Source organism: Electrophorus electricus, chromosome 5 (assembly GCF_013358815.1).
Source record: "Electrophorus electricus isolate fEleEle1 chromosome 5, fEleEle1.pri, whole genome shotgun sequence".
In the NCBI taxonomy this organism is placed as follows: Eukaryota; Metazoa; Chordata; class Actinopteri; order Gymnotiformes; family Gymnotidae; genus Electrophorus; species Electrophorus electricus.
Window position 1 is genome coordinate 15975847 of NC_049539.1, and position 24329 is coordinate 16000175.

General features: G+C 38.2%; 1 protein-coding gene across 1 annotated transcript; it reads left to right on the plus strand.

Moving 5' to 3' along the window:
- The first annotated feature begins 2181 nt into the window (after positions 1 to 2181).
- On the plus strand, positions 2182 to 22953 carry ajm1 (apical junction component 1 homolog). The gene is made up of 2 exons (XM_027007954.2): positions 2182 to 2314; positions 19266 to 22953. The coding sequence occupies exon 2, from the start codon at positions 19320 to 19322 to the stop codon at positions 22593 to 22595; it is 3276 nt and encodes a 1091-aa protein (XP_026863755.2). The 5' UTR covers positions 2182 to 2314; positions 19266 to 19319; the 3' UTR covers positions 22596 to 22953.
- The last annotated feature ends 1376 nt before the right edge of the window (positions 22954 to 24329 follow it).

The window sequence follows — 24329 nt, forward strand, 5'->3', positions numbered from 1 at the left end:
GAAAGGCTTTGCCCCTGTGGACGATTTTCTTATTCTTGGTACTAGTAAAGAGCACCTTTTGATCTAAGCAGATGTGGAGGGTCGTAATGCACTAGGAGTTCACTGAGGTACTGTAGGGCAAGACCATTCAATGCTTTGTAGGTCCTTAGAAGTATTTTATAATCAAAACAAAAATTTTACTGAGAGCCAGTGTAAGGTATCTAAGATAGGAGTAATGTGATCAAACTTTCTAGTTCTAGTATGAACTCTGGCTGCTGCATTTTGAATTTTAGCTGGAGCTTGTTTTAAGCACTTAGTGGTACAGCCAGATAGTAAAGTATTACAGTAGTCCAATCTGGATTGATAAATGCATGGACTATCTTTCCTGCATCATGTGAAGAGAGTATGTTCCTAATCTTTGCAATGTTCCTGAGGTGGAGAAAGGCAGTCCTAGAAATATTATTTACATGAGCTTCGAATGAGAGACTTGGATCCATAATAACTCAGAGATATTTAACTGTTGAAGAAGATGTAATTGGGAGAACATTGAGGTTCAATATGTAATTAGAGAGCAATGTCCTAGCTGTGGGCCTAATAGAAGCATTTCTGTTTTGTCAGGATTAAGTGAAAGTTTCTCAACATCCAGTGTCTGACATCCTTTACGCATTCCTCAATAATATTAAGATAATATATGTCTGGTTTGGATGAGCCATATAACAGTGGAATAGCATTGGAAACTAGTATATTGTTTACATACAATGTTACCTAGTGCTGTTATATATAAAGAAAAAAGCAGATGCCCTAGAACAGATCCTTGTGGAACACTATAGTTAACATTGCTGTATGCTGAAAAGTCTTCATTTATGTGACAATTAGCACAGTTCTTTCTTTCATTAACTGGTTGTTCTCTAGCTAGCTAGCAAGCTATCACTAGTATATTAGATCAGCTTACTCATTAGGTGTAGGCTGTAATGGTAGCAAATGCAGACCAATTAAATAACTAGCTATCTTCTTTTCCCCACAAAGGCCACAAAAACCTGAGCTCTGTAGCCAATACATCATGACAAAAGTCAATCAGAAAAAAAATGTACCTTAGTGATGTTTATTCAGTTAGTTCAGTTAGTTATGTTGACTAGTTATATCATGTTGGCCAGTGCTTCATCCTTGTCATGTCTTCCACAAAAACACACTCTATGGACTACATTACCCATAAACCTCTTGTTCATTCATTAGTAACGCCTGTGTCGAGTTTTCGCTTGTTTATTTCCCTATATAAGGGAATCTCCTATCAAAGTACTCGCACACTGTTTTCAGTCAAAACCTCTTGAGTCTGAAAGTTTGTCAAGGACTTTTATTCTCTTTTGGCAAGTTGGGAACAACACTTGATATTCAGACTAAATACACTCCATGTTTTATTTTCTTTCTTTAAAAAAAGTCAACCAGACACATTTTTACTTATTTATATTTTATTTAAGTACAAACATATTACATTCTATATTCGCTCTGGCCAGACAGAATTGACTTGCCTCATATTTGAAACCTGAGTGGCTATTTACTGATTACGCGATTATTTGTTTTCAATGAGGCTGCTGACCATTGTTTCATCACTCAGTGTTGAGCAAATCATATGTGTTCCTCCATTTCTTTACATATTCTTGCACATGATATGTTAAAGCCAAGTTTTACCAGATGCGAGGATAAATTTGATTGTAATGCTTGTTTCTCCCTGCTGACAATTATGCAAAAGTTAAAAAAAACGTTCACGCAACATTTTATATAGAGACGTCCTGCAATTAAATGTATTAGGAAACATAAGATCTATCACAGAGCAATTGTACACTAAAAACAATTGTAATTTCCAGTGGAACATTTTAATGGAAACTTAAGCACCGTCATGGTATTTGTTTTCAGTGTATTCACAAGCACCGTGACGTCATATCAAAACAAACTTACTTAAATTCAAAATCCATTTTCGGGTAACAGTTCTCACTTCACATCTGAAACGAATGACTATAGCCTACATAAACCCGCGCTCAAATAGGCTTACACAAACTGGCATTTGGCACGCCCCTTTAAAAAGCGTATTAGACGCATTGGAAACGCCGGGTATCCTACTGAGAGAAGAGCTAGTAGTAACGCGACGTATGCAGTGCTAACCATACGCACAGCAGTACGCCAAGGCGTGGAGGACGACATGATTGACCGATAAGACGGATAAATGTCATTTTTACTTACATTAAAATCCGGCTATCGTCAAATTACTCAGCATTGTAGCCTATCTACATATTTTGGGGGGGAAATGGATAATTATGCTGTTGGTGGTGGGATTAAAACGGTAAGAGCATCGTCCTACATCGCTGTGTTGCGCTGTCGGTCGCTTCATCAGTACAGATCCTTAATATGACGAGGGAATAACGATTTTACTTCCGCTGTACTGTCCTCTAACATGTTTCAGTTTTAGACATAAGCATTCTGGGAGAATCATTTTATATCAGTTCAAGTTAACATAAGACGTGAGATATATATATCTATATATATATAGATATATATTTTTTTAATGAAATAATGCATGTAGCTGCATACCTATCCTCGCGAAAAGGTGCCTGTGTGCATGTTCGTTGCTTATATGATCTTACATATGCCTGCCACTCAAAAAATTGTGTTTAATTTAGATTATGTTTACATTGGTTACCTTTACCGTATTTATAAATCATAACGTATGTAGGTTCTCGATTAATAACTATTAACATACACAGAATTTATTTTAAAGGTTGGGGGGGGGGGGGTTGTTGTTTTTTTTAATTATGTTGGAATTCATAGAAATTTCGAGGCTGCCCAAAGGCAGGGACATCCTACTAGTGAAACTGGACTAACCTTTAATGATGCGTGATGAAACTGTTCACTTGTGTCACGTGGTATAGGATGCTGTGGCGCTGTCGTCATATGATAAGAGAACACGACTGTAGTGCCTGACGAGCGCCTGTAATGTACAGATTTTACATGCTGCAGTCGTTTGCAAAGCACATCGAAGAATACACTGTAGTAGAAAATCCTGTAGTTTCATTACTGTGGTTGTTTACAATTTAGTGGCTTGCAGTGTTTGTCTGAAATGAATATAGGAAATAATATTGACGTACTCTCACTTTCTCTCTCTCTCTCTCTCTCTCTCTCTCTCTCGCTCTCTCTCTCACGTGCATACACACACACAGTATACTTAGTTCAGCTCAGGTCTGTCTTCCTCTGTCTCATTTTCACTTCACTACTTTGCCTCACCTCCCATGCAGAGGTACCCATTATGCAGATGGTCATGTACAACACTTTTCAGGGGTTACAAAACGTTTAGAGAATTAGGCCTGTGTGTCACTGTAAAAATTACAATATTGGTTATTTGTATACTGTATGCACTTTTTCTGGTGGCAGAGTTGAGCCCACACGAATCTGACACTGCTGTTTTCCTCTTGGCATTGATATGGGTGAGGGAGCTCCAACAAAGCATAATTCAATCACATTGTTTAATTGGAAGGGTCTTGTGGTTATGGGTTTTGCCAAGCATGCTGTTGTACACTGTGTGCACAATTATTAGGCCGAGTTGTATTTTTGAGGAATTATTTTATTATTGAAAAACTCTCGGTCCATCCAAAATGTTAATAAACCTCAAACCTGAATATTTAAGCAAGTAAAAGTGAGGATTTGGCTTTCTTAGGAGAATATGTATGTGTGCGCAATTATTATTATTAAACTATTAGTGAGCAGAATTATTACACAACTAAATGAAAAATGAAAATAAATGAGATTGGAAAATTTCCCTCTGTGAAAGTGAATAATAAATAATAATATTTAACAACTCAAAATTTACAAATAAACATTTCTGACATTTAAAAAAAAAATCAGTGATCAATATAGCCACCCTTTTCAATAACAGTCATAAGCCTTCCCTTCATGGAGTGTGTCAGATTCTTAATCTGTTGATGATCAACATTTTGTGTAGCACCAACCATAGTCTCTCAGCGCTGTTCAGAGAAAGGTACTGTTTTCCTTCACTGTAAATCTCCCATTTAAGAAGGGCCCACAAGTTCTCAATAGGGTTTATGTCAGGTGAGGCAGGGGGCCTTTACTGGCTAGCCACGCAGTGGAGTACTTCAATGCATGTGATAGAGCATTGTCCTGCATAAAAATCATGGTCTTTTTTAAATATGCAGACTTTTTCTTGGACCACTGTTTGAAAAAAGTGTCTTCTAAAAACTGGCGGTAGGTTTGGGAGTTGATTTTGAGTCAATCTTCAACTTGAAAAGGTACCAACTGGTTCATCTTTAATAATACCAGCCCATAGAAGTACCCCACCTCCACCTTGCTGGCGTCCAAGTCGAAGTGGAGCTCTGTGATTGATCCAGCCATGGTCCTATCCATATGGTCTGTCAAGAGGCACTCTCATCTCATCAGTCCATAAAACCTTTGAAAAATCTATCTTTAGATATTTTGTGGCCCAGTCTTGACTTTTCACCTTATGTGTCTTGTTCGGTGGTGGTCGGGTTTCAGCTTTCCTTACCTTGGCCATGTCTCTGAGTACTGAACACCTTGTACTTATGGTCACTCCAGGTAGGTTCCAGGTCTGGAATGTGACAGCAATGGAGGATAACGGGTTCCTGGTCACTTCACGTTTGATTTCTCTCAGATCTTTGGCAGTTAATTTGTGTCTTTTTTTCAACACGTGGAGTTGGAAAATATGCATACAAATTATGAGATGGTCAAAATACTCTCTTGCCTAATTGTGCACACAGTGTAGTTTTTTACTTGAAGTCAAGCAGAAATTAGTGGTTGTAGTTGCACTATAAATGCATTTTTGTCTGTGTAGCCTTCACTACTTATTATACGATGTTTTCTCAACACTTGAAAGCTAAAAGATTCATACAAACACCACTTTTAGTATTTAGTATGCTAGTATTCAGTATGCTTTTGGTCTGGCATGATTCCTTCTGTTTTAGATGATCTCCCATCATGTTTAGGTATTATAGAAATTAGAGATGGAGTTTGCAGCATATGAATGCCAGAACAGACACTGGCAAGTGTATAAAGTGTGAAGAACACACTGGACATTTTAAGCCTGTAAAATTAGAATAGAAGACCAGAGAGGACAAAGAATGACAGAAGACTAAGAAAGTGGCTGTTAGAAAGAAATTAGAGTTTATAACTGTCAGCTGGCAGAAAAGCTCTGCTTGTGGTTTTTGAATTGGAAATGTAATGCATACCCCCAAAGTTGTGGTATCAATTCAGTTATATTATAAAATTACGGTTTTACCTCACAGATTAATTATGTAATCATACTGTTAGGCACAATGAGTAAAGGTTTACTCTTTTTTTTTTTTTTGAAGAGGTTCAGAGGCAATGAAGATGTTCAGAGACCATTTAATACCACTTTAATACGACATGCATCTGGATCACCATCAATGCGCCTAGGAAAGGTGTTATGAATTTAAATGTGACTAGATAATTATAAATGTTACAAATTAATAAACTCAAAGAACATAGGAAAATGAGCAAAGTATCAATCTGATATGTTTAACTAAATGCATCATTTTCATTGTAATGGCTGTCAGTCACCCAAGGCATTTACTTTGCACATTTAGCCTTCTTTTGTCTACTGCCTCAAGAACAAGTTTCAAGCACAAATATTTTTTCTCAGTTGTAATTTCTGCCTTTATCTGGCTCCAAAATGCCCCAAAACACAACATGCTCTGGATAAGTTTTAGAGACAAAAATATCTTACATTGCTTAAACATGCTGCAAATGCTACATAATTCTGCTTTTGTTCTATTCATGGTAAACAAGTTTACTTGCTTTTATTTTAAAACAATTTGTAATGTGCAAAAGTGAAGAACTATACTCAACTACAAGTAAAATCAAATAAACATTACCTCCCTCAGTTTCCATCTTATATTTAAAAAAAAATGCAAATATAAAAAACAGGGAATATTAAATCAATTAAATACTTAAATAATGAGAAAAATCATAAGAAGAACCTGTAACAAAATCAAAATAATGATTCAAGAATAAAATATAAGGCCGAATAACATTTGTGACGGTGGCAGCACAGAGGGAGCGAGAGGCGAGGCTGAAATAAAGGCTTCTTTAATATCCATCATAATGAAACAAGGCTGGTAGTGGCAAAGGAAAAGAAAAGAGGCATTTGGCTTTGATTAGCGCAGAGCTGGGGTGAAGTGTGGTCCTCTTCGGTCTGCTAATGTGCAACGCTGATTTCAGGAACCTGTGCTCTTAAATAATAAGAGGGAAAATAAAGAACAGGTGATTAGGGTTAATAGGCCTGTATTTGGGATCGTGGCAGGTGTGCGGTGCAATTCTGAGCAGGAGTGGGTGTGTCCCTCCTGCTAGATGACCGGCCTACCGTGACAGTACTCAGAAACAATTTATTTCAACTAGCTAGCTAGAGACATTTCGAGTATAACAGGTAATATTTTGTGACCTAATGTTAAATTAAAATGATAGCAAACATTAGCTGAATGTACCTTGACTGAACTGAATGTTCATTTGATGCATCTATTTTGCATGACCAGCCTTTAATCATGCAAAATATCTTGCTGTTTTTCTTATCTTGTTTTCTTGTTCATTGTATGCTCTGCTCCAGAAGTATATGTCCTTCTTTGTGGCATTACTTTTTTGTTGCTTTTTCCATCAACACAGAAGAGAACACTGTAACCTTACATTAATCTGACTGACTGTGCTAGCGAATCCAGTTAACATCTTTTACAGTGTGCACATGAACATGAACATTAATTCTGCTTGGCCCAATTAGAGTTAATAGTTTATCTAGTACAATTACAAATAGGGATAATATGAAATATTGTTACAAATATTGTTACATTGTTATTGTAACAATGTCTTTATTGTTACAAAGTACAAAAGGTAATGTTTAAATGTGCTTGAAAGTGAGTAGCTATGCTTTACCACAGAGAAAAGGACATGTTGATGTAAAGGGGGTATTCCATGGCATGGCAAAGTAAAGAGGCATTTTAGAGCAAAAGGGGCATTGCATGGCAAAGTAAAGGAGCATTTTAAAGCAGTCCATGGGCCACAGTATAACCATATTGGCTCAGTTTGCTTATGCATTGGGCTTGCTCTGTGTATAGTTGTAGCAGTATCAATTAAATGTGTACCACAATTTTATAAGATGCTTACATTTTTTGCTGACCCATTGTTGACACTCAGGCAGAACTCTTTGGTGTCAGTATACACCCACACCAAAGGTGTCATTTTGCATCAGTTCTGATGCACACAGCAGTCCCATAGACTTCAAGTTAAATTCTACAGCATCTAATACCAATCCTACTAATTATTTAGTAGCCTATTGGTTTGTTAAATGTTGAGTGTTGGTAATTTAATTACTCTTTTAATTCCATTTATTACATTTCAGTATACTTTTAAAATAATTGTCCAAAAACACTACCTGTTTTCTATGTATGTCTGGTCACGTAGCAAATTGGAACTATATAGGCATTTAGATCATTTGAAAGAATTTATTGTATCTGTAAATCTAAAACAACAATCCAAAATTGTGTAAGGAATAAAGAAATCCTCATAACTCCAGCAAAGCTTTGTATACCACTGAATGTATTCAAGTAAGCCATCCAATAAGCAAAAAGCATCAAAAGTTCAAAATTGAAAGCATGCATGTCACATGCTTTCCGCTGCACCTCTTGGGCAGTTAGTTTTGGTAAACTAGCAGTGGTAGCTCAGTGGTTAAGGTACTTGACTTGTAATTGGAAGGTTGTTGGTTCCACCACTGCCAAGTTGCCATTGTTGGACTGCTGAGCAAGACCCTTAACCCTCAATTGCTCAAGTTGTACTCAGTCATAATTTGTAAGTTGCTTTGGATAAAAGCATCAGCTAAATGCCATAAATGTAAAGTAAGATGCATGTTCCATGATAATGTGAGATACACTAAGCTTATGTATATGCAAAACAATTTATATTATATCAAGGTTGTGATGGGTGATTACTCTGTCTGTCTCTGTTCTATTTTACAAATCAGTTAAAAAATTGAAAATGGCTGGATAAACATTACTGCATTTGCAGACAGGTGTAGGAAGGGGGGTACTGCCAGATCAGCCTGAGCAGATGGTCCTTCAAGAGAACTCACAGGAGTTTTATATACTCAATTTATCCAGTGGCTTTATCCAGTGGCTTTCTCAAGATCACCATTGTCATATTCGACAAAATAGTGGAATTAGACAAAAATTATGGAGAACCAAAATTAGTGGATAGGTCCATGGGATGACCATCACATTTATATAGAAGCCCTGAAAGGTAAAACTCTGCTCTGTGGTCAGGGTTCTCCACAGTTCTCTAAATTTAACAAGCTAACTACTTCGTGCATAACATCACCTGTTATAAATTTTTTAATTAAAAAAAATAATAATAATTTGACTCACCTTTAACAATGGCCAGCTTTTGTTTTTCATTGCTTCTGCTTGTTGACACCATTGAACTGAATTGGCCCCTCATGGTTGAAACTGGTATAGAATGCTAATTGCTAACCATTAGTTCCTATGTGATTTTCTTTTTTCAGGAATCCTCCTGGATTTCACAGTGGAGCTAAAATGTTTGTTTTTTTGGGGGGGTGGGCTAGAACACATGTACTTTGGATGGAGAGAACATTGTGTTCTGGAGTCAAAAGTCTACTCAATAATTTTTCTTGATGAGGTAGGTTTGAGATAAAAAGTCAAGATAATGTAGAATAGCCTAACCCCCACTGTGACTGTTTAAAGAGGCTGTTTTTCTTCCAGATTCCCAATGTGGATCTATAATATGTTGGTTCATAACTCCAAAAATTAGATTTTAGGTTTGCCTGGTAGGAGTCCTCCAGCAGGACATTGATTCTAATTCTAATATATGTACAATATTCAATAATAAATATTTTATAGTGAATATACAAATGAGCCTTTTATAGTAGAAACATTTGTGAACAAGCATGAACACAAAGTTGTCATTTCCCACTATTTAACAAAATTAAGAACTTTAAAAAAGATGCTGTAGTATTTCCTGTACTCTTAAAACATTGGCATGAAAAACTGATGTGTAACAGATTTTACTGAAGTGACCGTTTTTACCCTGTATGACAGATGACATATTTCAGTGTATTTTATTTGGCCATTAAGTAATGACAGGATTGTCTATTTTCTCTAGTCCTTAAATAAAGTGAGTTCAATTCGACTGTTTAGAAGTGTTACACCCACCTGGCTCTTGATGAGCTAACAGAGAGACTGCACATGTTTAAAGATTAAACAAATAGAGCATTCTTTAGCTTTAAAATCATGTCTCTACAATACTGGAAGATCTGAGAAATCAGCAGCATCTATTCTGAATCCAGCATTCTGGAGACAGAGAACATACACAGACCAGACCCAGGCAGGGCTTCAACAACTCCCTCCTAACAGATAGAATCCCTACTACTACCTGGCTTCTGTTCCCTATAACATGATCAATTACAGTAAACACAGTTCTCAATATTTAAAAAAATCAATATAACCCACCATATGCTCAGTATAAAGTACACTTTTCACTTAGTTCTCACACCTGCAAGGCAAAGAGAGAGAGAGAGAGAGAGAGAGAGAGAGAGAGAGAGAGAGAGAGAAAATAAAACACCATAAGCAAAGCATAGGCTCACTCTTTTACCGATGTTACTCACAATGGGCAAGAGATAGCATTTGGAAAGCATTTGGAAAGGGATAAAAAATAAACAAACAAGCAAAAAAAAAAACATATGATCAGAATATACAATTACAGGAGATGCACCACAACCCACATACAAATCAAAATGCTATAACACCTAAATGTGAGCACTTCCTTCTCAGTTGTTGAATAGGTCAACATATGTTTATTGAACTTAGGAACTCACAGCATGATCTAGCTCTTCCTCATCCTTTTGCAAAAGGTTTGCTCCTGTGCCCAATTAGCTAGCATCCACCTGCAACAAAAAGGGTTGATCCAAATACAGAGCAACCAACACGGAGCACTTAACACTGGTACACAATAGTAACTCTGGATCTTCAAAAGTAGGTTGGCACTTAGGAGACCAATAAAATTTGGTTTTAGCTTTTAGAAGATGTATTAATGAACAAACCACTGCAGAAAAATTAGAAACTTAGAAGAAAAGTTACTCCCAAGAAATGCATCAACTCTGTTGTAGGAAAAGAAAAATCACCAATAGCATGCACCTTAGTATGTATGAGTTATACTTTACCCTGCCCTACTGATTTCCCCCCAAAAACTACTATGGCTTTAGCAAACTCACATTTTGCCAAGGTAAGAGAGAATTTAGGCTCTTGGGAACATGGGAATAAAGCTCATAGTCAATGCCCATGTTCAAGTGTCACTAAAATTTACCACATCATCCATATACACTGTGCAGACCACTGACCTAGAAATAACATAGTCATTGATTGTTGGAAGGTTGAGAATAAACCAGACGTTGTAATAAATGCAGAAATGTTTTGAGTGTGAGCTGACTATGGCACCGATTGTAAGGGTTGGTGCCAGGCCGAGGCCCCCTTCGGCCACCAGAGGGAGACCTCGAGTCAGGCACGCTACTAATCAGGCTTAATGCCCAACAGCTGGGCTGGACCTATATAAGCCCAGTAACCCAGTCACTCAGTGCTGGGTCTTTGCCAAAGTTCTGAGCAAAGCGCTTAGCTGGTAACTTTGGGTATTGAGGTCTGTAGGCCCTTGTGCTACACCTCACTTCTGCACTGCGAGGTTGTTTGTGTTTTTACATGTCTCCTTCCCTCTCCAGTTTTCCTCCTTGTGCTACACCTTACTTCTGCGCTGCGAGGTTGTTTGTGTTTTTACACGTCCCCTCCTCTCTCCAGATTTCCCCCTCAAATCTGTCTCTCTCCCAAGGCTCTCCTTAGCCATTACAGTTCCTCCCTGTTTTCTGGTTTTGTTTGGGAAGTTTTAGTCTTGTTTTCCCCAGGGCATCGGGGCTTCCATTCTTCCTGTTGCATCCTTGGTTCTCCCTTTTCCCATGCTCAGTGTGGTGTTTTAGTTTTTTCCCTCTAGTTTTGTCATCCTCCATTCCTTTGAAGGGCGATATACGCACAGGTAGTTTTATAGCTGCCACAGTCTAGTGGGTATTTGTTCCTCTTGTGAAAATGTGGCTGGGGTTCACTCCCCACCTTTGGTATTTGTTTCTTGTTTTACCAGCTCTATAGAGTGTGGTTGCTCACCCAGTAAGCTGTTGGTATTATCACCTATCTGACCAGGGTTCAAGCCCATGTTATGCTGATAATCCTTTATTAGGACAAATTTACAGAACCAACAAAGTTGGAAGCCTTTCCTACTGAGAAGTGGAAAAGAAACTGTTGCTACATTATTCACATCACAGACATAATGTGAAAGCATGGTGATGCCCTACTAGAAAAATATTGTTTTAACCAATCCTTTATTGTATAATAACACAAATATCCTCTAAATGTCAATCTGAGGAAAAACCAGTAAAAACACTGATGCATCCCTCATGTCAATATCATGCTCAATTTAATGAGCGCATGATATAACATGATTTGTACATCATGTAACAAAACAATAAGTAAAATAATATCCCTATATTATAACTATATACCCCTTTCCTCTAACAAATGAACCCAAAAAGTTTCCTAAGTATTTCTAAATCAAGGCTGCAATACAACATCAGGAAGCTTCTCATCCTCCAATGTTCTAGTGCCCACTGACTTTGTGCTGATGCAACATATCTGAATACATGTGAAGTCAATTTAATTCATACAAATAAACTATACATACAATACTTTAACCATGGATTTGGTCATTAGAGAATGCTAAGGATAAGCAGCAAAATAACAAGTGACCTGACATCACTGTTAATAAATAAACAGATCCTGATTTTGATTACAGGAGATGAACAACACAGACTATAATGAAAGGTTCAAATAGGTTACTTGCTGCATTAACAGGATACAAAGGAACAGGCTGAATAGTCTTATTTGGTTTACCAGTTAACTGACATGTATGACAATATGAAATATATCCTTCAAGCAAGGGCAATAAAAATTATGCCTGACTCTCATACGTCTTCCTAACCCCCAAGTTACTTGCCATCTCCCTGCTTGCTGTCTGCAAAACCAGATGCCAAAACTTAACAGCTGCAACAACCTGAAACAGAGGGTCCCCTCCAGAACAATCATGATGAGGCCCTCTTATAAACCAACACATCATCCTGTATAAAGTAACAATATGCCACTCTATCCACTTCTTTCCCTGACCATACCATGGTGGATGCCACCCAGGCCCACATTCCAATTGTGCTGAAATTAGGTCACTACGATATAAAGACCAATGAAGTTCAAGTGACCAAAATGCAGACTTGACTTCAGTTAAATTAAGAAATGCAGAATTAACATTCAGTTTCGGAACTCATAACTCAACTTATTGCGCAAGCTGTAAAAACTTTTGGAAATTCGTGAGTACTACCATCAGACTAAGAACACACTGGTGACACGCGAACCAAAGAAGGAGGAGGAACATCCCGACTCATGTCTCCAACTGCCAAATTATTTCCCAATATTAGCACCACCCCTTCTACTAGCAAGGTGGGATAAACATCAAGGAAACTCCTGTTTCCTTGATGAATCCTCAGTCCTCTCATTAATGTCACATTTTTACACACACACCTATAATCTTTTTCCTACCATGGAGTTTCCATGTTCTCCCTGTGCTTTTGTGGGTTTCCTGCAGGGTCTCTGGTTTCCTCCCACAGTGCACATGTACAAGACAGACACAAATTTTGGTTTTCACAAAGTTTACTGCCTCTTTCTTTTTTTTTTAGAGCCTTTTGTCAGATGTTTATACAGTATAGTGAAGTACAATTATAAGCATTTCATAAGTTTAACCTTTTATTGACACATCTAGTTTAAGCAAAGACTTGATATTTACAGTGTTTATCATTCTATTTTAAGACTTCTGCAATTTGCCTTGGCATGCTGGATATTAGCTTCTTGACTGATGACAACCCATTCTTGCCTAATGGGGGGTTTTCTTCACTCAGAGTTGATCACAGTTTCTGTGTGATGGTGTTTTTTTTTTTTGTTTTTTTTTTTTTTTGGTCCAACCACTTTTTGGGGATTTGACCACAGGTTCTCAATGGAACTGCTATCTGGGGAGTTTCCTGGCCATGGACCCAAAATTTCAATGTTTTGATCACTGAGCCACTTGGTCATCACTTTTGCCTTGGGACATGGTGCTCCATCATGCTGGAAAAAGCATTGGTCATCACCAAATTGCTTCTGGATCGACACATGAATGGTCTCAGGATGCCTCACTGCATAACACAGGACTCATGGTAGTGCTCACCTTTTCTTCTCTGGGCAATCATTTGACCAGATGTCCAAAACAGTCTGAAGGGGGCTTCATCAGAGAAAATAATTTTACTCAAATCCAATCCCTATACTTCCTGAAGAATGTTAATCTGTCCTTGATGTTTTTCTTGGAGAGAAGTGGCTTCTTTGCTGCCCATCTTTCCCAAGCCATCCTCCAAAAGCCTTTGCCTCATTGTGCATGCAAAAGCACTCACACCTGCCTTCTGCCATTCCTGAGCAAGCTCTGCACTGGTGGTGCAGATCCTGTAGCTGCATCCTCTTTAGGAGACATTCCTGGTGCTTGCTTGACTTTCTTGGGAGCCCTGAAGCCTTCTTCACTGCAATTGAACCCCTGTCCTTGAAGTTCTTGATTTGATAAATGGTTGATTTAGGTGCTATCTTACAAGCAGCAATGTCCTTGCCTCTGAAGTCCTTTTGATGCAATGCAATGATGACTGCACATGTTCCCTTGGAGGTAACCATGGTTAACAGAAGACAACTTCAAGCACCACCACCCTTTGAAAGCAACCAGTCTGCTCTTCTTATCAGCATGACAGAGTGAACTGTCAGCTGCCTTGCCCTCGTTAACACTCCTGAGCTATTGAGACAATCACTGAAATTATGTTAGCAGGCCATTTTGTGGCAGGGCTGAAATGCAGTGGCTGGAATGTAGTAATTTTTGGGATTAAGTTAATTTTCATGGGAAGGAATGACTTTGCAATTAATTGCAACTCATCTGATCACTCTTCACAATCTCGAGTTATTGCAAACTGCCGCATAAAAACTGAAGCAGCAACTTTATGAAAACCAAAATTTGTGCTAGTCTCAAAACCTTTGGCCACAACTTTATGTCCAGTGATGGTTGAGGCTCTATCCTGGTCTTAACCTCCTCCCTTTCCCCTGCACCTTATGCAGTCCCCTAGGGGGCTGTGGTTTCTGGATTAGACAATGTGCACAAATTGGCTGCCGCTTCTCATCGGTGTGTGAGTGATTGTAAAAAGCTAATATAAATCTGTAAAGTGTCCTTGAGTATGAGAAAGGCACTATATAAATTTAAATAATAGAAATAATACCATCTTGGTTACTCCTATGTTTATCTCCTTTCTTGTAGTAAAAACCATTCCAAAGTCCATAGCCATGTAATCCTGTGAGTCATCCTCCACCCCTGCTCTCGCAGACTCCTGGAGTATCACATTTATCTGCCTCCTTGCTTTGAAGGGTTGAATATAAGTTTCTAACCCATAACATCCCCACTAGGGTCTGTTCCCCCTTATCAGCTCTCTTTTCAAGCTCCACAAGGCCCTACCCCTGTTTTGTCACCTGCCCTAGTCACAGCAGTCACTAGGTGAACTAAAAAAGCAATCATAATTATAAACAGGAGGTGTGTGCAGTTGTGGCAAATCTACATGCTAAAAACCATAAACAAGCATATGACATCATTCAAATAACATCTTAAAAAGAGTAGCATATGTTCTTCTCAAAACAAGTCACTATATTTACCACCTATTGGGGTGCTGATATCCCAGGGAGCCCCTTATGTCTGTCTGGTGTGGGTGTCTAGCTCATATGCTACACATGTTTCTGTAGATCTATTCCTTCCACCTGTTCCCTACTACTAGGTGCTGGATTATTTTGTGGACTCTGTGGCTCCTTAGGTCTTCTCTGATATGATACTCATTTTTACCAATGGTTTGTTCTTGTGCCACCATGATTAGCTCTTGAACACTGTCTTACCCTCTAGGTGTACTTGAACAAAGCAGTCCTTCTGGTTCAATGTATTATCTCATTGTTCCTAGGTACTTTGGACAAGACATTAAGTTATAAAACTGATAGATAATTTGATAAATGTTGTCATTAAAAATACTCTCTGCTGCAACTCGGTCTACTGTGGACTACACATCCCATTAACCTCCTGTAGGTTCCCAGTCATCTGAGTTCTAACCTCACCTCTGTCTCGTTCTCCTTAATGTGTTCACTATATATACCCTCTTGTCACTACTTGTTGTTGCAAAGTCTTGTTTGCCAGCATTAAGTTACTGAGCTATAGTTTATCTTGCTTGCTGTTTTGTACTATTGGATTACCTGCCTGTTTTTGGATACTCTTTTGCCTATTCCCTTTGGATCTATTTGCTCTGTGCCTGTAATTTTATTGATCATTGCCAGTATTTGACTTCTCTTTGGATTGCTCCTATTAAACTGTATATTTTTACTGCATTCAACTCCATCTCTGTTCAAAATCCTGACATATTGTTTTCATTTGGCAATTATTTTTGCTGGGTGCTGCTTCGAGTATACTTACCTTCCTCTATAGATAATCTTCTGTTTAACATAACTGCCAGGTAATATTTAGCTGGCTAGCAGAAGAACATATTTTTTTCTTTGCAGATTTATCCATCTTTCTAGTGAAAATTTGGATTACATCATTCATGTTTTTGTTATTCTTCCAATGGTTTCCTCCCTTTAGAAAATCAACATTTAAAGTGCTATTTTACTGAATAATTTAATCTCAGGAAGAATGAGTAGTCAAAAGAATTTAACCACCCATTATGCCCTGTACAGTTATCAACTGTTAATGTAAAGGGAAATGCTGGTTCTTATGACTTGCTGGTGCTCAATCATGTAGACCATGGCGGGGAGCGTGCATGCCCACAAAGCAGTCTGGAAAAAGAGAGCGTCCAAACAGTCCATTTTTGGTGAAAATGATGGTAAAAAGAACAGGGTACTTGGACCAAGGTAATGGAGCTGGGTCAGATGGAGAGCAATAGGCCTTTGTGAACAGGTCTTGCTGAAGCAGGAGTTTGGATTCGTTACTGTCAGTACAATGGAACTCCATTGTTAATTAGCCCATCCAGAAACGTTTCCTCAATATAAGGCATGATTAGCAAATTCCTACCTGACTACAGACTAACAATAAGAAATTAGTAAACTAATAAAGAAAGAGGGTAAAAATTAACTGATTACTGCACCTTACTTCAGATTTTGTTACAGAAAATTCAATTACCATCAAAGCAACTGCGTGACGTCATTAAAGTATATAGAATGCTAGTAAAGTTCTTTATTTGCTTGCTCACGTCTTTGTACAAAAACACGTGTTCCTGTGCTTCGTAACCTAACACAAAATACACAAGCCTTTAGTTACCACAAAATGCATGTTGCTCACATAGTGAATGTTCCTGAATAGACCCCTAACACCCAGCACATTTAGATTCTGTCATGGCTGTTGGGCCATAAAGAACTATTTTCTTTGAGTGACAGTGGTTCACACCCACACGTAGATCAATGTTTGTTAAATCTGTTAAAGTATTAATAAATGCAGCGAATATGACGAATATCAATTCAAACACACTTCATACGTTACAGGGAAATGGTCAGATACTGCCTCACTTTGAGGGAGTACTGTTAAACTCTCTCTGCCAATACCAAGAGATAGGATTAGGTCTAAAGTATGGTTATGATTCTGCATAGGCCCCACCACATTCTAAGTGATACCCACAGAATCATAATTGATTGAAAGTTCTTTGTAAAAGAATCGTGTGTATTTTCAATGAATATTGACATCACCAATGATGACTACCTTATCAATTGATAGTACTATGCATGATAAGAAGTCTGAAAATTCTTGCAAACACTCAGTAGGAACATGGGGGATGGTATGCAGTAATATACATAAATTACTGGCATTTTCTTGGTAGAAGTTGGGCACTGTGATGTGATGAGGCACTCAGGATGCAGAGAAGGGGCACGATTAAACATATGCTTTATTTTTATAAACAGACAACATCTATTATTGCATGTACACTTTGCACACCTCAATAACAACAAAGTATGCAAAGTAGTTAGCTGTACAATGTATTGCCTTCTGATAGCAGATCATACTCTAACTTAGCAGTCAACATCATTCTGTCATTACATGTATGTCTGTAAATTTCTGTTGAGGGGAACTACATTTCCTTAATTCTGCCCATTTACATCTGAAAAACACAAGGCTTACGATTATAAAATAGGTAATTCTGCACTGTAGAGCCTCCCGACAACTGATTTTCCTCAAACTTTGCAGTTTTCCTCAGATTGGTATTGTGAATAAATGTTTCCATTTTTGTCAAGATCAGACAAACTATGATAGCGTTTCAGTGATATGACTCTGAAAGTGATACTGGTACCAATTTGATCAATTAATTGCAGCTACATATTATGTATTTCATGAAATGTAAAATTAATCACTCACCCAGCTTTATCAATGGGGCTGAAGTGGAGTGTGTTTCTTGTTTTAAAATGTCTTGGACCTTTTCATGGCCCCCACACATCCACTACCTAGTAAAGAAAACCCAACAGCACGTGCATTTCCTGAGGAGGCTGAGAAATGCACACCTATCACAGAAACTACTCACTAGTTCCTACCACTGTATCATTGAGAGCATCCTAACCAGATGCATCTCAAATCAGAAAGCCCTATTGAGGATCTTCATGGAAGCCCAGAATATCATTGGTACCTGCCATTAAAGACATTTATCATAAACAGTGTCTATGCAAAGGTCTCGGTTTCAGCAGAGATCCCACTCATCCCAACCACGGCTTGTCCTCCCTCCTGCCCCATGGGAGAAACTATAGGAATCTCCAATCCTGGACACCCAGGATCAAAAACAGCCCCCACCCCACCCAAGCTCATATACATCTAAACCTGGCTACTCACCACTAACTGTCCTGACTACAAACCTAACTATAAACTACTGACATCTCTCATTTTGACAGTATCTTATCCTTGTAAAATGCATAACTCTTTTTGCACATCCAAATATTGATGTTTACATTTGTCATTTGCACATCTTACAATCCAATTGCAGTTTGCACAGTCTGCACAAGTCAATATTTCATTGTATATTGAATGTGTATTTTATATATTCTTTATATTTCTTTCATTTTATGCTGCCTGTGTAATTTTTATTCCACTTGTGTCTTAGTGAAGCCATACCATGTTTTCATTTACACGTGTTTGCATATTGTGAATGATAGTAATACTGAATTGAATTGAAATTTATAAATGAGATGCAACTCAGCATAAGTACATACTTAGTGATCAAATGCAGTGATGAGGTCTAGAAGTAGGAAATATTCAGAAATAGTTAGAACCTCAGTTTAAAAAAACAAGCTTGGATGTAGTGTGATTTAAAGTTGTGAGACATTTTATATGTCTGAGTCAAATATTTGATTTCTTTAAACTCCTCAAAACACTCATACAGTTCTAACCCTAATGAATTCCAACTAGGAACCTGATATGGAGAGAGAAGAGAAGAGTATGGAAGCTTGTACGAAGTGCTGTATAAAAAAAAAAAGTCACAGTACACCACGGTACGAGTAAATAGTACCTGACTATAGTACTTTGCTGTCTTGCTATCTCAAAACACTATTGCTTCCTGTTTTGAAAGGACATTTGGATAAATAATGCAACACAGACTCCTTAAACAACAGAAAAGGGTATGAGATCATAAATACTCCTAATCCAACAAAATCCAGAACAGAATTACACTGTGTACATCAAGGGCTTTGATGTGGTGAGTACAGTGATTACAGTGAGTACATCAAGGGATTTGAATACCTTGCTCCTAGAAGTAAATATTGCTGTTTCAGAGGCTAGCATTGCCCCAAGCAGCTCTAGATGACAACTGTTTTTATAACAGGTATTGTATCTCTGGAGATTAAGTTCTGAAAATAGAAAGCTATCTTATGAATAGAAAACACTGATATGCTTATTTTTCTTCGTCTTCTTTATGTTGGTGTTCAGTATGTGATAAAGACTGAATTTGCTGTGCTTTTATTTGTATTATTATTATTATTATTACCTTAGAAGATGCACTCATCACAAGTTTAAAACAGTTCTATTTTTTGTCTTTTGTTTTCCTTATGCAGGGTATGGAAACTTAAAAATGATTTCATGGAGGAATCTAAAGGAGTTCTATTAAGATGACACGCACAGATCCACCCAACATACTGGAATCTACTGTGTATCAAGCTGTTAAAGTGAGTTCTTTCTCAACCCACACAAAGTCATGCTATTCTTCTAAACAATGTTATTCTGCTTACATCCAAACACCAAAGGATACCCAGAACAACAAAAAAAGGCACTGCCATATCTTTAATACGGAAATTCCAGACAAGCCCAAATATAATACAATCAAAATGGACTACTCAAATAGAAGGTGTGACAGATATACAGCCAATCCAGAAGTTGTCTGGAATGCCTTAGCCCACCAACATGGGCAAGGATTCCACCGCTTTTCTTCCCCAGACCTATATAACTTCCAACTGACCCCTCAGCATTTGACTGCTGAAATAGCTGGTGAAGTTGCTGTGACCGAACTTAAGAGAAGAGCGAGATCAAGAAGTGCTCCACGGGTCCAGACGAACCTCACGCCTGTAAGAACTGATAGTTCTCCTCCAGTGGCAAGAAGAGGAAGGGAAGTTCATAGATCAAGGCATCCTCAGTGGAGGCCAGAGGGGTCTCCAAGAAGAGCGTCCTCCCATGCAATTACTCGGGCACTAGTAAATGAGGTACATCCAATTAAACTGCAACCACAGAAGACTGATACCAGCAGGTACTCTCCTGTGTATGTGACTGAAAGTTTGGATGAGGGAGGGCCTGATAAACTTGCCATTAGTCCTCATGTTCGGTGTCGCATGGATATTAAACCTGATGAGACAGCTTTGCAGCAGCATGTACAGAAGCCTTCCACTCCAAAAGTGGACATACCTTGGCAGAGGTATCATAGTAGTAGCAGTAGGAGTCTTACTGTACCTCGCCATTCCTGCATGTCTAAAACAACACCATCCACTGAATTCTTCACAGATGAGTACAGGCCTGCATACCAGTATTCCCAAAGTATGCCAAACAGTTACATGTTGCCAGTAGAGACCCCAGTACAAAGGATGCCTTCTACACGAGAATCAAGGGAGCACTATGGAAGGGAACGAAGGGCTCACTCAAGCCCCAATGTGCCCACTAAATTCTTCTATGCAGAAGATTTGGGAAAGCATGGATCTTCAGCTCCAGCAAGAACCTACTATCAGGATGAATGCTTCAGTATTCCTAGCCAAACTTACTCTCCCAATGTACACTATTTTGAAGATCCAAGGACTTCTGTGGTCCATACAATTCCTGCTAGGCAATATTTAACAGAAATAGACACTTACAAATATCCTGCACCTGTATATCCAAAATCATATGCTGCAAATGAACCGGGGCCATACATAATACAGACACCCCCAGCACGGACTTTCTATAGTGATGACCCCAGGACATATCAGATTCAAGCAGTTCCTCCTACAATTTTCTACATGGGTGATCCCTATGTGCCACCACTAGAACATCACATTCCAGCACGGGCAAACTACACAGAAGGTAGACACCGTGCTCATGTGGTTCAACCACCATCAGATGACTGTTATAGCTCAGATGTGTCTGGCTATTCCACACACTATCCTTCTTCATACACCTCTCAGGTCACACCAACAAGAGTTAAAGAAGAGCCAGTGCTTACACCTTGGTACACCAACCCATGTATGGAGTCAACAAAAGCAGTAACTGACCCAAGACCTTACTCAAGGTCTTGGGATAACATTCTCAATACCCATGTAGAGAGGGAACAGCCTGTTTCTCGTGGGAAAAGTGATGAGAATATTCTCTGTCAGGGAAAACAAGCTTTTTCAGCAAAAGATAGACCAAAACCAGTTGTTGTTAACCTTTCAAGTTCACCTAGACGCTACGCAGCATTATCCTTGTCTGAAAATTCCCTCACTGATAAAAGCCCAACTGATGCTAGGAGCACCTCAAGCAAACAATGGTTTATCACCCCTGAGATCACCATTACAGACAATGATATAAAATCTAGCAAGGGTAGTAAAACAGAGGCACGGTCTGCGAGTTGGGATGTGCTGGATTCTAAAAGCTCCCGAGATGAAGATTGCTCTCACCAAGAGACAATGGCCTGGGGATCAGTTAAAGAAAAGACACATCAAAGTGTTTCCCTCAAACAAAGCTTGGAACAACTTGATGAGCTCTTAGCTGACCTAGTTATTGATTACAAGCCTCCTGCTAGCCGAAAGCCCAGTGAAGACCTGCTAGATCAACTCAGAAAGCTTATCGATGAAGAAGAGGCAGCATCTTCAAGAAGAAAGGATTCAAAGGCAGATTCTGAGAGTAGTATGCCTCTTGATAAACAACCCACCTCTATAAAAATAGATCCTGAGACAGAGGGGAGTTTTGATGGACTTCGCAGTACTGACGAGTGCTCCCCGGACCAAAGCCCAGATGAGGATGACACGATGATTTGCTCTAACAATAAATGCCGTCGGACAGAGACATTGTTTAATGCTTGCCTCTATTTTAAATCCTGCCACAGCTGCTACACATACTACTGTTCTCGCAACTGCCGAAGAGAAGACTGGGATGTTCACAAGGAGAGCTGTCTCTATGGACGAATGGGCAGTGTGTGTCGCCACATTATCAAGTACTGTCGAGAAACTGGTGAGGTCCACAAAGCTTTTTCACGTATAGCAAAAGTGGGATACCTGTCTCGAGGAAGAGGTGTTCTATTTTTGGGATTTCCAAACCCAGGATCATCAACAAATTTCCTTCAGTTTGGTTTAGAAAGCCTCCTCATGTCTCCAACATACCTGTCTCTACGTGAACTAGATGGCTTTAGAGATAATCTTGGGGAATACTGTAAAGAGCTTCAAGAGGCAGGTAAGGAGTATGACCCTAATGAATGTTTTCTCTTGAATGTATCAATTGCTGTTGGTGAACAAGTGCCTGACGGACCATCTCCAAGGGTCCAAGCCCCAACCGTCAGGAAGTACGCCAAGGTTGCTTTAGCTTCGTACAGCCCAGAGAGGAAAGTTCACAGTAAAGAAAGTGACATGGAGACACTAATCCTCACTCCACCACCAGGTACAGCTGACATTGACAAAGATGGTGAGGAAGGGAGAAAAGCCAGGGAGATTTGTTTCATTAACATTCAACGGGAGCTAAGGATTCGTGGGGTGTTTCTTCGTCATGAGTACCCTCAAGTGTACCAGAAACTCTGCGAATTTGTGGAGAGCAACAGGAGGTTCACCCCCACCACAATTTATCCTATTGACAAGAGAACTGGCAAGCAGTTCATGTGCATGATAATGGCAGCCTCTGAGCCAAGGACTTTAGACTGGGTAGCTACACCGCATCTTCTAGATGATATTATTTAGATAAGTGCACCTTTTGATGTACATATATATGTATAGATATATAAATATACATATATATTGTTATACAGTACATATCTCTATACCAAGCTTATTTATGATAAACATTTATAGGTATGTATTTTGTTATTGAAAAAAAAAATCATGTCTCTAAGTTCAGTATTGTTAGAAACCACAAAATGTATTTATTAACATTTTGGTAATAACTGAATGGGTTTGTTTTGCTTTTATTGCATTTGCCAAGTTCTGCCAGCTCTCCTCGTTGACATCACTTTATTTTATTATTCTCAGAAAAAAATGTAATGATAAATTATAAATATTTCATTTACTTCAAAGAATATTTTGTTCTATGCAAGCACTACCAACATCCTCCCACTAAAAATGTTTTGTGTAAAAAAACAATGTATATTATATATTATATTATATTATATTATATTATATTATATTGAGAATATGGATATTTATGAGTGTAGAAAAAATCATGATGCAACTTAATGACAAAATACACAAACAACCTTAGAATTTTAATGCATAACAAAAAGTGCTGTATGAAAAAGCTATTATCAGAAAGTGAAGAATGTACTATTTTCATCTGCTTTGAGGTGAATGGGAAATTCTAAATTTAATGCAGTAACTTCAGTTAATTTTATTAAGGATCAATTCAGTCCCACTCCTGCAAAAAAAAATTTGGGCAGTTCATCCTTCTGTAACACACCTGATTAAACAAAAAAGGGTAAAATAAAACGTTTCCTAAGATGAGCCACATGTAACCATGAAACACACACACACAAACAAAGACACTAAAAAGGTACATTAAGTACACAAGACTCGGACTGATTACAAGTAATGGTTTACATAATGTATGTTGCCATCAAATTCAGTCATTGGTGGTTTTATATATGCTTGGTAGAATAACTATGAATACCTTAAGCAATAATGAACTTAGACATATTTAAATTGGAAACATTTGACATGGTATTACAGGTGTTATTAGGTCATTAGGGATTGACCTGTGCTATTACATTTAAAACACTGTGAACAGAATCTCTTCTGCTTTAATATAATGCCCTTGTAATCAACCACTAGAAATAGAAATATATTATGATTATGATGGGCATGTTTTGAACAGCTGCTGTAATTTTGTTAGTAGAGTTATGTGATCCAAGTGCATCTTGGTAGCTATATATTATTTTCACTCGGAAAACAATGTTTTTATATATTTTCTACCCTTACACATTAACAGATTAGTGTGAGCCCAACTTCAAAAGAAATATGGTCTTCTATTGTTGACACTGTTATAATCTAAAATGAAATCTTTTTTCATAGTTTATTGATAACCTAGCACTACACCACTTTTTTATTTTGGGATCTAAAGATATATTATTTGGTCTATATCAAAAAGAATCTTCACCTCTTTAGCTTAATCAGTGAGTGAAACTTGTATAATGTGATGCTTAGTTGCTTGAAAGATTTATAAGAGATTAAGATTCATAATGATGTAAACTAAAAGGGTTTGTGTAATGGACAAAATATGCAATCTAACATCCTTACTAAACTATCTGGTGTGTATACCTCTATGATATAAAGGTGATCCTGTCATAAAGACTCATAAAATGTAAAAGGAGCTCTGACTTCTGACTTTTTAAAATCTTGAGATGTACGGCTGGCTTAAGGCAACATTTAAACCACTCAGACTTGCAGTTTATGTCCTGGATCCTGTTAACTGTCATTTGAAAT

Bases quoted from the DNA above. Each gene is read 5' to 3' on its own strand.
- ajm1 (XM_027007954.2), top strand. From the start codon at position 19,320: ATGACACGCACAGATCCACCCAACATACTGGAATCTACTGTGTATCAA.